Genomic DNA, 13724 nt, shown 5'->3' with positions numbered 1-13724 from the left:
CTCAGAAAGTCAGTTTTAAGAACCAGAAATCTCATCACAGTGGCTCCAATGGGCATCAAACCTTGAGCCACACAAACATACTGTTCTGCTTTGCTGTTGAAGCTACACTGGACTGATGTTTTCTTTCTCTCCTCCAGATTGGTGCCATGCTGCCGGGAGGCTGTGGGTGAGAAAGTATGTCGTCAGACTTCTACTCTAGAGATGATCTGGTGGAGAGGGGGTCCATCCCCCTGGACATCGACAACGTCCACATGCTGCTGCAGGGTCAGTCTTGATTTACTTCCAGCAAAGATGCAATAGTTTTTTGGGTTTTATTGTGGCTGGATGGCTTTAATGTATTATTTTTGTAGGTATTTTAATTTTTTTTTTACTTTGAATACTTAGTTTCGGTCTCAGCTTTAGGATATTATTGCAACCATGGTGCTATAACAGATGAATTACTTCAACAAGTATTGAAGCAAAACTGTCCGAAGGCTCATTGTTTCTGGTCTCTGCTCACCCTGAGAGGAAGGTTGAGGTCATGCAAGTGTGAAAAGAAAACTCCAGTGTCCTGAGTTCAGTGTTTTATCTTGGTTACTGTGGCAACATAATAACTATTAAGCCTCAGTTATGTGTCTCGCTCAGGGGAGCAGTTTGATGGCCTCATCTCAGTCTGCTGCTGGCTCCGTCCTGTTTCAGTCTTGTCACTTTTTTTGAGGCCATGCTTGGTTTAATCTGTTGAAACTGAAGCCCTGCTCTCAGAGAGACATGAGTCATATTGCAAAAGAGCCATTCGGAGGGAGAGAGTGAGAGGGTGGAGGAGATAGTAAATGCTGCTCGCTCATCAACTCACTGTCTTGAGCATTCAAAGCAAAGCTGTCATCTGCTGGGATTGTTGTTTGACTGTGTTGTCAATGCTAGTACAACATATGTAATGCTGAAACTAGTCAATCAATTTTCCTGACTTATAGCTGATTCATTGTTAAATGCCAAATTTAAAATGTTTTCCCTTCTCCAACCTATAAAATGTGAAAATTTGTTGGTTTGAAGACATCAGCTTTTTCTTTTGGAAATTTTGATTCTCATTTTTGACCTTTCATTGACTAAACAATTAATTAAAAGAATAATTGAGAGAAAACTGTAATGCAAATAACTTTTAATGATCAAAAGCACTCAATGACTTACTGACAAATTATGACAGAATTCTATCCGATAATCACTACTTTATTGTCATGGCAGGGTTTTTGTACTCCTGGAGTTTTTGCCTGGAGAAACAGCTCCTAATATGGTTTCTAGAGGGTTAATGCAACTGGACTGAGACATCTCACTTTTCATCACATACATGGAATGAGCACTGCAGCTCTCAGATTCAGTGTTCACCGTGACATTTGCAGGAAGGTTTTTATATCTCTGTTGCTGTCGTATTTTCAGCTTGTTTGGTGAAGTGTTGCTTTAGTGAGACCTGGTTCATTCTTTAAGTTTATTATGTGGTGACTGAGGCGAGGTCGCAGTTAAGCTCTGAGAGCAGCAGTGTGGATAGGTATCTGTAAATCTGACAGTGCTTCTTCTTCTCTTTGTACTTGTGATAGTTGCATCATGAATAGATGGCAGCACAGTCTGACATGGACAGTCGCTTTCTTTTTTAGCATCTGATCTATATTGTTGCAGGATGTTAAAAACTCTCTGTCCATGTTTTCTTGATCTCTTGTTCTCTCTCCTAATTGCCCATCTGCCTTTCACTTTCAGTCCACCCACCTCAGTTCTTTCTTTTCCTTAGATTTTGGGTCCATTCTTGTATGGTTCTCTACTGGACTATTTTCAGTGCATGACTCCCCATACCCCCACCCATCCCACATTTAGAACACAGTGTTTTTTACTAAAAGCTTGTAAATGTTTTTCCAACTATGTAATTTCCAGCTGGTACAATGTGCAGAATGGATGATGTAAGACTTACGCCCCCATGACAAGCCAGCTTGTTAAATAAGTCTAAGAGAGTTTTTTTCGGTGTATATTTGAAGTGGTAATGATGAAAGAATGTCACTAAAATAGCTCATTTTGTGTGTGAGTGTTGGGTGTATTCAGTGTTTGCATCAGCATGGTTAGAAATGATCCTTCCTAGAACAGAGAACATGTAATCTGGTTTCATTATGTTTTATTACATGATGCTTTTAGAGTGATTAACTGCAACAAAACACACATAAGGTTCAAAGTCGTTGTTCAACAGCACGTGAGAAGAATGTATTGTGTTTAGTGGCTACATAATGGCTCTGGTAGGGAGCAGATGTGATGTTCCATGTAGACTTGATGACTATAGTAACATTTTGTAGCACTTTTTTACAAGGTCACAGATTGCTTCACAGTCTGTAAATATAGTTTTTAAGAGCAACTCATGATCCAAGCAGAACAAGCATGAGCAAAATAATGCAAAGTAAAAAACATACATGAAAAATGAATGAATAAATAAATGTGCATAAGAAAAATTCCATCTAACAGTTTTTTTTCAAGTGGGCAGTAAATATGATGTATATAATACAAATTGACATCATGGTTATCATTTAATTTTTTCTATCATTTTTAAAAACGTTGTTCCTCAGATAAACATCTAATCAAAGGAAATGTAGCAAATGCAAAAAATAACGAACACAAATAAAAAGTAATTAAATAAGTTAACTTTTGACCTTAAGATCTGAGTTTTAAGCTGTGAAGTAAAAACAAACAATCCTAATCCTAGTTACCACTTTAGTGGGTCATTTGTGGGGAGGGGTCAGGTTAGGGCAGGTAAGAGATCCAAATTTTCACAGCACTTGACAATTGAATATGACAATATGTTTATGTACAATAAAGTTCCCATGAGGCTGCAGGGGGGACTGTTGCATGTCTTATTTGGGCAGCCCTGAAGCCTCTGTGAGTCAGAGGTAAAAGAGGCGGAGTCAAATGGATCTCACCTGCTTCCCTGCAGGCTGGAAATGTGGACTGTGAGCTGTTTAAGCAAGAAATGCTTTCAAAGTAATTTTATATCAGCTTTTTCTTCACGTCTTCTCCTGCAATCATGGATCTGCAGAGTCCATGTCCAAACCAGGTGTTTACTAGATAGAGAAGTTTGGTTTAAATTCATGAGAGTTTGCTGATCTGGTAACTTTCCCTGCTGAGTCAGCATGAGTGATCTCATCAGGGGTGAGTGTTTTTATTTGTCTCTGTGGTTGTGACAGAACAAAACTGTGCAGATATTATTGTACAATAATATAATTATCATCTTTATTAGTATGTATATCTCAGGTGGACTGCTGCGGTGTAACAGTAAATCTACAGCTATAAATAAACTAGTTCCACTGAACCATGCTTTTCCAGCTTAGCAGGGATTTTTCTTTTCAACAGAGAGTAAATCAAAAATCAAATACAGGTTTCTTTTTCTTTTGAAAGGGAGTTTGTCCTTCGGGCCATGGTAGGTTTTGGACCTTATAGCAAGAAAAGTATTTTGCCTACTAGGTCATGCATGTATCAATTTCTTTAGTCACTCTGATCAGTTTAGGAAATATACTGGTATGAAGATTAGGTGGCCTATGTTAAATAATGTGTTGCCTCCACTTTGAAATAAAGTAACTGTTTTCAGTGTGTAATATATTTGCTTAAAATCAGCCAGTATAGCACTCATTACCATAGAAGTTAATAGAAACTCAAAGTGAGGTTTTGGCTCCTGTAGCTTTATTTGTAATCGTGAAACTTTGAATAGATCATTACCCTGAATGTAGAGCTCTACTGTGATGCTGTGAGCCATGATACTGATTTTTGTTTACATGCAACTGCTAGCTTTTGTAGCTAGCATGTAAATTATATGCATTACCAAGATGATCTTAGTTTACAGATACTAATTTAGCGATTAAGCTGGAAGCCTATTACCCAAAGGAAACCAATATGCGCTTAGTAAGCCGACTCATGGGTCGGTATTAAACAATGTGATGTAACATCAATTCTGAAAGGAAACCCACACATAAATAAACAGTGTCTGTTAAATTCTGTTGCTGTTGCTGAGATGTTGTTACCTTTAAACAACATCTCAGCCCATGCCAGAAGTTGCCATAACAATGGAAAACCATTAGCAGAGTTGAATTATTATCGCCCACTTTGTCAGCAGCTAAGAACCTTAAATATCACCTGTTGTTGTGGATGACATTTTATAAATTCCTTATTGTTACCATATTATGATTTATGTGACAGAAGCATCAAAGGCACAAATCACTTTCATTTGGTTTCTTTGACCTTCTGTGACTGTTGGTGTGAATTTTGTGTGATCAGCGCACCTTCATATTTTATTGACTTTTGCACTGTTCTTTCTGCTAATCAGTCAAATCTGTATTTGTCAGTATGTTGGTCTGTGATGTACTCCACCAGGAATTTCAGAGTAAATTATTTCTTAAGAATGAAGCTGAACTTCTTTGGCTACCAAAACCCCGATGATGACGGCCATAAATTATATTTTTACATGCAGAACAGGAAGATGATGTTTCAGCTCTATTGAAGATGTCAGGAAAAATAATATGAATAGTACTTGGAAAACATCTTGGTAGTGTAATTTACAAGATCTTGGTATAAATTGTTGCTTGTTGTGTTTGTTATAAACCCTGTTACTGAAATGTAGCAAGGATTCATTTCAGCTTCTCCAGCTACTAAAATACTCTGGAACTGACTGAAGTTACAGTGACCAAATGGGTTTGTTTAAAATAATTCTTCTGGCAAACTCTCAAGTGTGTCACAGCCCTCCAGTTTCTCGATCCTCTTCACTTGGCAGCCAGAAACCCTTACAAACTTCTTCTCATCAGTTTTTGTTGGTTTGAAGATGAGTGATCAGCAGTGCTTCTGTCCATATGTTAAACAACTCAGAGTCATGTTGGATCATGTTGCAACAGAAAACCAACCCCCCTTCTCCTCTCCCTTATCTTTGTTTGATGATACCAGATTAATTATAATAAGGTGTCTGAGTCACCATAGAGGCTCTCTATGATTAAGATTAGACTGCAAGTGAACTGCAGCCAGAGGTGACCTGCTGTTAAACATATTAAGACAGAAAATAGTCTGTAAGCTGTCTGTTAATGCATCTCAGAGGTCTTTACAGATTGAAAGAGAGTTGGAGCTCAGCATGGAGGAGGAAGGACCACTAGTCTCTAGCTGCTAATTTATGCAGTAAACTGGGAAACTAATCGGCCAAAAGTTCAGCTGGACCCTGGTTAAAAACTTCAGGAGCTGCAAGATGAGGCAATTTCATAATGATCAGTGTTAGGAAATATCTGAATAGATCGTTGTTGTCAGGTAAAAACCTTCATAGTTCCTATCTCATCTCAAGTTTTATCACAGTTTTTTCACTGAGCAATAGATAAGAGATGATGATAAATTTTTACAATATACTAGATACTATATGCAGTTCTTAATCTGATGACAATGATACATTGTAAGTTTAAAAAAGCTTTGATTAAGATGTTCATTTTGGTTCAGTTAGTAAGTTGACTTCATGAGGACAATGGAGAACGAGGACTGGATTTTATGTGAGACTCTTCATACTGTCACTGACCTGAATGACTTCATTGAGTTTTACAGTGGTGAGTGGCGGGCTAGTTTCCCGACAGCATCTTGTTGCTTACACTCATTAATGTTGGATGCCGAAACCTTTCTGTGGCGTGTGATAATTGTAATACAGTTTTTAGTTGTGAATATATAATTTACAGTTTCCCTTTAGAGCAATCAACAAATTATTTGATATAAAAACGTTTGAAATGCCACCTCACTGATGATGCATGCTCTTTGTAAGAACATAAATTCACTGGTGGTAGCTGTCAAGAGGCAAATGCAGTACAACAGAACAGTGTATATTTCAAAATGCGTGGTATTGGTAAAAATGCATGTATGAAATATCATATCCCAAGACATGTACTTGCAGGGAAATTGATGTCAGTACTTGTGCAGCTCCTCTATGTCAGATTACATTCCAGTTATATTTGTGATCTCCCGCCTGGCTTAAAAATTTTATTGCAATTGGATAGATTTCAGAAACATATTGCAGACTGACAATAACTTGTTTTTAATGTACTTTAATACAAGTCAAATAGAAAGCTATTTCCTCACTTTAAAATAATCTATGTGTGATGCTTGGTAATGCGTGGTTAAGACTCTTTGCTTGCAGCTCTGTTTATGCTGAATTATTTTCCATGGCTATAATTATTGAACTGAGGCTTTGTGCTTGTTCAGACAACACACAGACCAAATATTTCTGTTTGTAATTATTATACCCAAAGGTTTTCCAAGCTGATTGGCCAAACCCTTGGGTGTAAGCTAAAGTCATAACGTGTTTAAAAGGAACAGTTATTACTGCTGTTAACGCCTGGCTAATTTCACAATAAGTGCACAAAAGTCTTTGTCTGCCTGTTGTTTAAATGAATCACACACTGACAGCTGAAAGCTATGGTCCTTTTATATGAGGCCCTTCGCTGACTCAGGTAAACAGGTACTGGTTACACAAACTTTGGTTGTGTGATTTTGACTTTTATCCGACTTTCACAGCTGTTCAGAAAACTGAGTTTGATGAGTCTTGTCGACCTTTAGAGGAGTTTTGTTTTCCTGCCAGAGGGACCTAAGTTTGTAGAGCAGGGTATGGTTTTGTATCGATTAAACAAAGGAGACAGAATGTGAGCTTTAGAGGTACAGTACTTGTAGACGGATCAGGTTTGGGGATAGGGTTATCTTTAGACAGAGTCAGGCTAGCAGTTTCCCTCCTGTTTCCAGTCCTAGTTTATGCTAAGCTAACTAGCTGCTGGCTCCACCTTTCTGTGCAGATATGGGATTGACATTGATCTTCTTATGTACCTCTCTGCAAGAAAACTGAAGTGTATTTCCCAAAATAACCATTGCGTGTGATCATACATAAAAAAAATATAACACAGATTTAAAAAGATGTGACATGAACCCGGATGTCTGCCATTAGAGTTTGGGTTAGTTCATCGGTTGTTTTGAGCAAGCAGTGGTGAGGACAATGTTACCTAACCTGATTTGATCTCAGAGTCACTGCAGCAACTGCTCTCTTTACCAAGGAGTCATACAGCTTACTCGCTGTTGTTAATAATATTAGAAATCTAGGGAATTGAGCCAACTCTGCAGCTGCACGCAGTATAAATAGTTCATGTTTAGCATCATGACCTTTGCGCAGTTTAAATGTGAACTACCTGTGTGATTTACTGTTTGCATGACTGATAATATAAGGTAAACTTGACATCCTGTGTCTCTTCCTCTTCAACAGTGGAGCAAGAACAGATTCAGAAGAGGACCTTCACCAACTGGGTCAACGCTCAGCTGGCAAAGGTGAGCTGTGTCTCTGAACCCCGGACTCTCTACAGTGTCTGACAGAGTGGACTGTGTTTGTGATCGAGGAAGTTCAGCTGATTTGAAGAGAAAACTTCTACAAAAGAGCTATAATGCAGTGTTTCTCAAACCTTTTCTGGCATGCCCCCTTCAGAAGGCAAAAAAAAGTTCACGTCCCCTCTTCCCATTATTTTTATCAGTCATTAACAATAATAGGGGAAGCAACTAATAAAAAATGATCCATGTTGCGTTTTAGTATCATCAAACTCTTGTTAATTTTGCATAAATAAATCATATTCGTTCAGCTTAGTTTCACTCCCTGTTTTCCCCTGCAGTGACACTACCAGTCTTCTTCACTCTTCAAACAGTAAATGATATTCTTTAGGCAGAATTACAGCTATAATACTAATAACAATTATTTGGCTTTTTCAAAGTGCAATAATAACTAATAAAGGAACATAGCAGTGTTTCCCACATAGACTTTCCTGGGCAGGCTGCCCAGGTATATTAATGGTCATCAAAGTATATTTGGTGATCCGTCCGAGAGAAGGACACTGTCTCTATCATCAAATAACTAGTGGACAATCTCCCCATGATCTACCCCTCCTGTTCCTGTTGGTTCACTTGCCAAAGTCTAATTTGTGTATAGAAATATTTTTACATAAGAGATCTCTAAAGCTGTGTTGTGTGCCGTTCCTTCATTGTAGAGCTGCTCAACTCACACACACACACACACACACACACACAAACAAACACACAAACACACAAACACACAAACAAACGCGTTGACGATGGCGCATCTCTTGTGGTCAGACTGGCCATTGGGAGCACAAAGGAAATCCAGCAGATGGATTGTCAAAAAAATCTATACGGTTTTTACTGGCCCTGTGTGTCATTTTACCGGTCCTCTCTACAGACTGTGTCCTCCCTGTGTGCCTGTGCTCAATGACATCGTGCTGAATGTGTGCCCGGACTGGGCTCAGGCAGAACACAATATTACATCAACCCTTACTGAACCACCACAAATAGAATCTAATTCTGTGGATGGGATGGACAGCTAAACAATGATTCATTTTTTGTTTATATTTCATATCACATACCGCATGTACTTCAGTAACTTTCACCAACCAAATAATAAACACCCCCCCCCCCCCCCCCCCCCCAAAAAAAAAAAAAAAAAAAAACCCCACTGTGGTTATGTCCATAATGAGCTCAACCCCACAGTAGGCATCACATGGTCGCGGTATAGAGGTTTTGCTGTTATCATTTCTCACCATCCCTCATCAGCCCTACACACAGCCCTGTATACTTCCTGCCTCAAAGTTATATGCTGTATATGGTGAGTCTAATGATAATTAACACACATAGTTAGATTGGCCACATGAAACCAAACTAAAAACAGAAAGACACCAGTAGGCTTGACCTTGATAAATCAAACTATCCTTCACATAGTGATCGTTTAGTCTTTTTAGCATAAGGGAACTTTATTTCAGTTAATTAGACTCTTTAATATTCAGTATACTTTATGTTACAGCACACAGGTAGTTTTATCTATACACTCTCCTTCTCTCCTTCATTTTATCCAGTCATTGTATAATTTATACACAGTAATTTCCATTCCTAAGATGAGCTGATGCAGCTGGTGGGAACATGTGAGGGCATGATATGATGGATCACCAGCTGTACTCATAAGTACACCCATAGTCCCTTAATATATAAAATGGTTCAATAATAAGATGGTCCATCAAACATCATGTAACCTGCTCACTGTGACCCAAATGAACAAATTTTCAGTAACCAGTGATTCAAAATATGTTTTAGAACATTTAATTCCAGTCGCTTGTAGTTCATTTATTTTTTTAATGTTAACATTTGTATTATTCATGATAAAGATAAGAATATATAGAATTGAATGTGTATTTTAAAAGAGTCATGAAAGGGAACAAAAAAAGCAGTTTTGCAGTTAACAAGATAATTGTTTGTAATTGAAGAAGTATATATTATATAATAATAATAATTGAATTCATAATGATATACAAGAGGCATAATTAGGTAAGCCAGGCTTGAAGATATCACATTGTAAACACGTGCACACTCGATGAAATATTAAGGATATTTTCCTGACAGCAAATTGCAGCTTTGTCAAAGATCAAAAACAAGTGAGAGTTATCAAAACTTATAAAACACGACCACATGCTACTTTTAATTACTGTTGGAGGGCTTTCCCAGTGACCAGCTCGTGTTTAAAATAGATGCATCATGGTGTAAATTTGGCAAAAACAGTATTGTTGCAAAAGGTCACTGTCTTGCTCTCAAACTACCCCTCAACATGAGTCAGCAGCAGACTGTCAGCTCTCTCTCAGCCTCATGTTGGAGGTCAACTGTGAATGTGACAGTGGGGGGGTGGTGGTGATGATGGTGTTGGTGGTGGTGGGGGGACTGTGCACATAAATATAGCATTGCGTAGCAAGGTTCACAGCACACAGACAGACAGCAACAGGCGGCCACCACTCTCCCCCTCCCTCCACCACCACCCGCCAACCACACCCCCCTCAATCCACCTACCGATGTCCAGCCAGCTCAGTGTTGGACTCTGTGGGGACTCTGCCAATAAACTGAATGGTGGAGATGATTGCTAATCCTTTGGTGGTTGTTCACATTAGAGCTCACATTGCAACAATACCTTGTGTCACATGTGAATAGTTCTCTTTCTGTAATGCTCTATATCCACTTTTGGAAGTGCTGAAATTTAAAAAGGCAGGATTTTGCTATTCAAGCAAAGGTTATTTTGTATTGTAGAAAAGCTAAACATAAAGCCCTCAGGAGAAAGGTGTTTATTCATCTCCAATGTCATTAATAGGCTACTGTGTGGAAGGAAATAACTTGTTTGTTCCTCATATTCCACTTATTTGTTACTTGTTGACATTAGTAAAGTTCACAGACTATAAGGTTCCCATTAAAGATGGTTTGTAGCTTATTATTAATTATGAAGGAAAAATATGACATGCTATTATGGGTTGTTTTGCATAAAAAGACAAAATTGCAGTTACTAAACTGCTGAATTACATTTTTTCTTACTTATTGTCACATATGCTGACAGTTATCTGATAAGATTAGGTAACCTTCAGACATTTTTCCTCTATCATTGAACCACATCAAGAAAATGTACAAAAACATTTGATAAAAGCTCAATTGTTTTAAAGATTTTAGAGTTAGTAATTGTATTACCTGTATTAAAATCAGAATATGTCATCATAACCACGTTAATTGCCAAATATTGTCACAAAAAATACATACAGTATAATTTTAATCTGAGCCGTCCACAGGCCCTTGAGATTCTCTTGTGAAAAGCTTTGGGCGGTTTGTTTATCTGACTATCATTCAACACCTTCCTAAGAACTGGGACTGAGAACTTCCTCAGAATTGGGGCATGGTGATTTTAATATGAACATGCCATCATTTATGACTTATACAGATTTTTCATTGCTGCTTCGTGGAGCCTGACAAAGGTCTCTGTGAGATGAAAACTTTGATTCATGGCCTGTCAGATGCACTAGTAAAACATGATTGATCATCATCATGATTTTCTGGAGTAGATTTCCCATCGTATGAAAAGGTCAGCTTCTCAGAAACAAACAAGAAGTCTTGTTTTCAGCTTGACCACAGCGTCTTTTGAAGTTTAACTATTTGGTTTTGATTAGATGCCACAAGGAGAAAATCATCTTTTAGGTCAAGCCACATAAACATGGTAAATTTCAAAGTTGCGCACTCCAAACTCCAAACGGATTTTAAATTTCATTTGATTTAGTTGCAAAACACATTTTTTAATAGTTACAAAATTCTTATACTCCTATTCATCCTTTGTATTAATATATATTTTATACTCATATTTGAATAAGTATAAGTTTTGATGTTTTGTGACTCATGATGTGTTGTGACAGCGGAGGCCACCATGTATGGTCGTGGATCTGTTCAACGACTTCCGTGATGGCTCCAAATTACTGGACCTGCTGGAGGTGATGAGCGGCCAGTACATTGTGAGTCCTGTCTCTGCTCAGCCCTTAACATGCTTTTCAAATAACAGCTAACATTTTAAATGCACCAACTGACTGACTCTCTGGGTGTATTCTGCAGAGTCGGGAGAGAGGCAGGGGAATGTTTCAGCACAGGAGCAACATTGAGAAGGCTCTCTCCTTTCTAAAGAAGAAATCGGTAAATGACTCACTAAGTGGGATCTGGATCTGTCGACCAAATAAAAGCACAGACTTTATAGTGAGACCTTTAGGTCTGGTATTGAACAAATCAGAGATATGATACATTTTCAACAGAAAATTACACCAACACATGTATATTTACGGGTCAAAATTTCAAACTCCAAATTAACTACTGCACCACCTCTCTGGTTTTAGCAAACATTTGGCAGACGATTAATCTCGTGACTGACTGTGCAAGGGTTCTTTTTTTTTAATTTTTTTTTTACAGAGAATAATGAGATTATTCATAATGTTTCAATAAAGACGTTGTGAAAGTCTAAATTAGATCCTGTTTTCTCCCCAGATCAAACTAGTAAATATAAACATTCCTGACATCATTGATGGCAGACCATCCATCATCCTGGGCCTCATATGGACAGTCATTCTACAATATCATGTGAGTTAAACATTTTTCATTTTCATAGATTTTTTTCTTCCTCTCCTGTCTTCTTGTCCTCTTTGTTTTACATTTGTTGTTCTCTCTATTTTTATCTTTTCTCTCTCCGTCTCAGCTCATACATTTTGACTGAACCTTTAAACTTAACATCTCCAAAATATATTTTTTATTAGCCAGGGATGCTTTCTCATGCAATTTTTACCTTCCCCTTTCTTTGTTTCTCTTTGTCTTATTTTGTATGTTTTTTTGTTGTTGTTGTTGTTTTACATATTTTTTTTACCTTCAACTCACTTTTCAAATACAAATGCCTAAAATGTTGATTGTATGTGTTGGGGGACTTCTCAGATCGAGGAGTTGGCCAGCAGTCTATCATTCGACTCACGTCAGTCCTCCATGGAGTCGCTGGCCAGTCTGGACTCACGTTCCACCCTGTCGAGCCGCTCGGCCAGCAGCAGTCCTGTTCCTCCCAGAGGCTCACCACTACACAGCCGCTTCAGGGTTTCTGCCAAGAAGGCCCTGATGCTCTGGGTCCGAGAACAGTGTCACAAGTACGCACTCAGTGAATGGCATTAATGAGCAAAGATGTTAGTGTGTTGTATAGGGTATATATAGGGTTATATTGATATATCAGCTTGCCAAATCATTGAGAAACCTCTATTAGATACAACTTCTGTTGTGGGCCAAGTATGTGATTCAAAAAGTGATATATCCTCCCACTGGGACCTCTTGGTCATTTCCAGGTCTGGGTTAAAGACCAAAACCTGATCAGGGCTTTACTGACCTGTACTTGCTCAGGTACTTTGGCTTCCAAAATCTGTTAAAATACATTCCTATACACAGGAGCTTTAATGGTATTTTTTGTTACGTATTTCCCTCCTCTATTTAATATCATCAAATTGCTGTGTTTCCTTAGTAGCATTTGTTATTGTGTTTTTTCTGTGAAGAAGCAATGATAATGGAACTTCATAAAGACAATAGTATTAGCACTAATTTAAGCACTGAAAATTCATTTTTTATCCAAAGACTTTTTTGGTATATTGTTTATATTGTCCTGTTTCATCTGTTCAAATATTGATGTTGTCCTGGATGTCTTGGACTTAGTCTGTGAATTAGTTTTTTACTTACCTTAAATGCTGTGGTTGGTTTCTAAGTTTCTTTATGTTAGATTCATTCTTTTGTCTGTTTTTTCTGGATTTTGGTCATTGGTTGCATTCATATTGTTAATTTTAATTAAATTTATCTCCCATTAGCAACATTATCAGAACACTGTGCCATACAGCAGCTCATACTAAAGACTGTATATAATAAATAACTGAATGATTTATTTCCGTCAGAGCTGGCTGTTCAATAAATGTGAAGGACTTCAAAGCAAGCTGGAGGAGTGGAGTGGTCTTCCTGGCGATCCTGTACGCTCTGCGGCCCGACCTGGTGGATCTGTCCAAAGCCAGAACCAGAAGCAACAAACAGAATCTGGAGGAGGCCTTCCGCATTGCAGAGAAAGAGCTCAGGATCCCCAGACTGCTGGAGCCTGATGGTGAGTGACTGAACTTTATTGCAATAGTTTGACAAACCGCTGTATGACAGAAGAAGCACGAGCACCTACTAAACTAGCGGTGACCCTGATGTAGGTGTGATGTGAATATTCTGCCGACACTGTTCAGGTTTAACTAGTGCAACAGGTGCGGGTGAAGTATGATTAAAAAAAAGCTATACCAGAACCTCTGTCGCTCTGTATTACAAGTTAAAATTCA

The 13724-nt window shown here is 38.2% G+C and overlaps 1 protein-coding gene across 1 annotated transcript; it reads left to right on the top strand.

Moving 5' to 3' along the window:
• The first annotated feature begins 172 nt into the window (after nt 1-172).
• LOC130180361 (nesprin-2-like) lies at nt 173-13515 on the top strand. Its single transcript, XM_056393857.1, has 7 exons — nt 173-264; nt 7262-7323; nt 11265-11360; nt 11458-11535; nt 11881-11973; nt 12319-12521; nt 13308-13515. The coding sequence occupies exons 1-7, from the start codon at nt 177-179 to the stop codon at nt 13513-13515; spliced, it is 828 nt and encodes a 275-aa protein (XP_056249832.1). The 5' UTR covers nt 173-176.
• The last annotated feature ends 209 nt before the right edge of the window (nt 13516-13724 follow it).

The sequence above is a fragment of the Seriola aureovittata genome, chromosome 13 (assembly GCF_021018895.1).
Source record: "Seriola aureovittata isolate HTS-2021-v1 ecotype China chromosome 13, ASM2101889v1, whole genome shotgun sequence".
Taxonomy (NCBI): Eukaryota; Metazoa; Chordata; class Actinopteri; order Carangiformes; family Carangidae; genus Seriola; species Seriola aureovittata.
The sequence above is the reverse complement of the archived record's forward strand: the minus strand, read 5'-3'. Positions and strand labels throughout refer to the sequence as shown.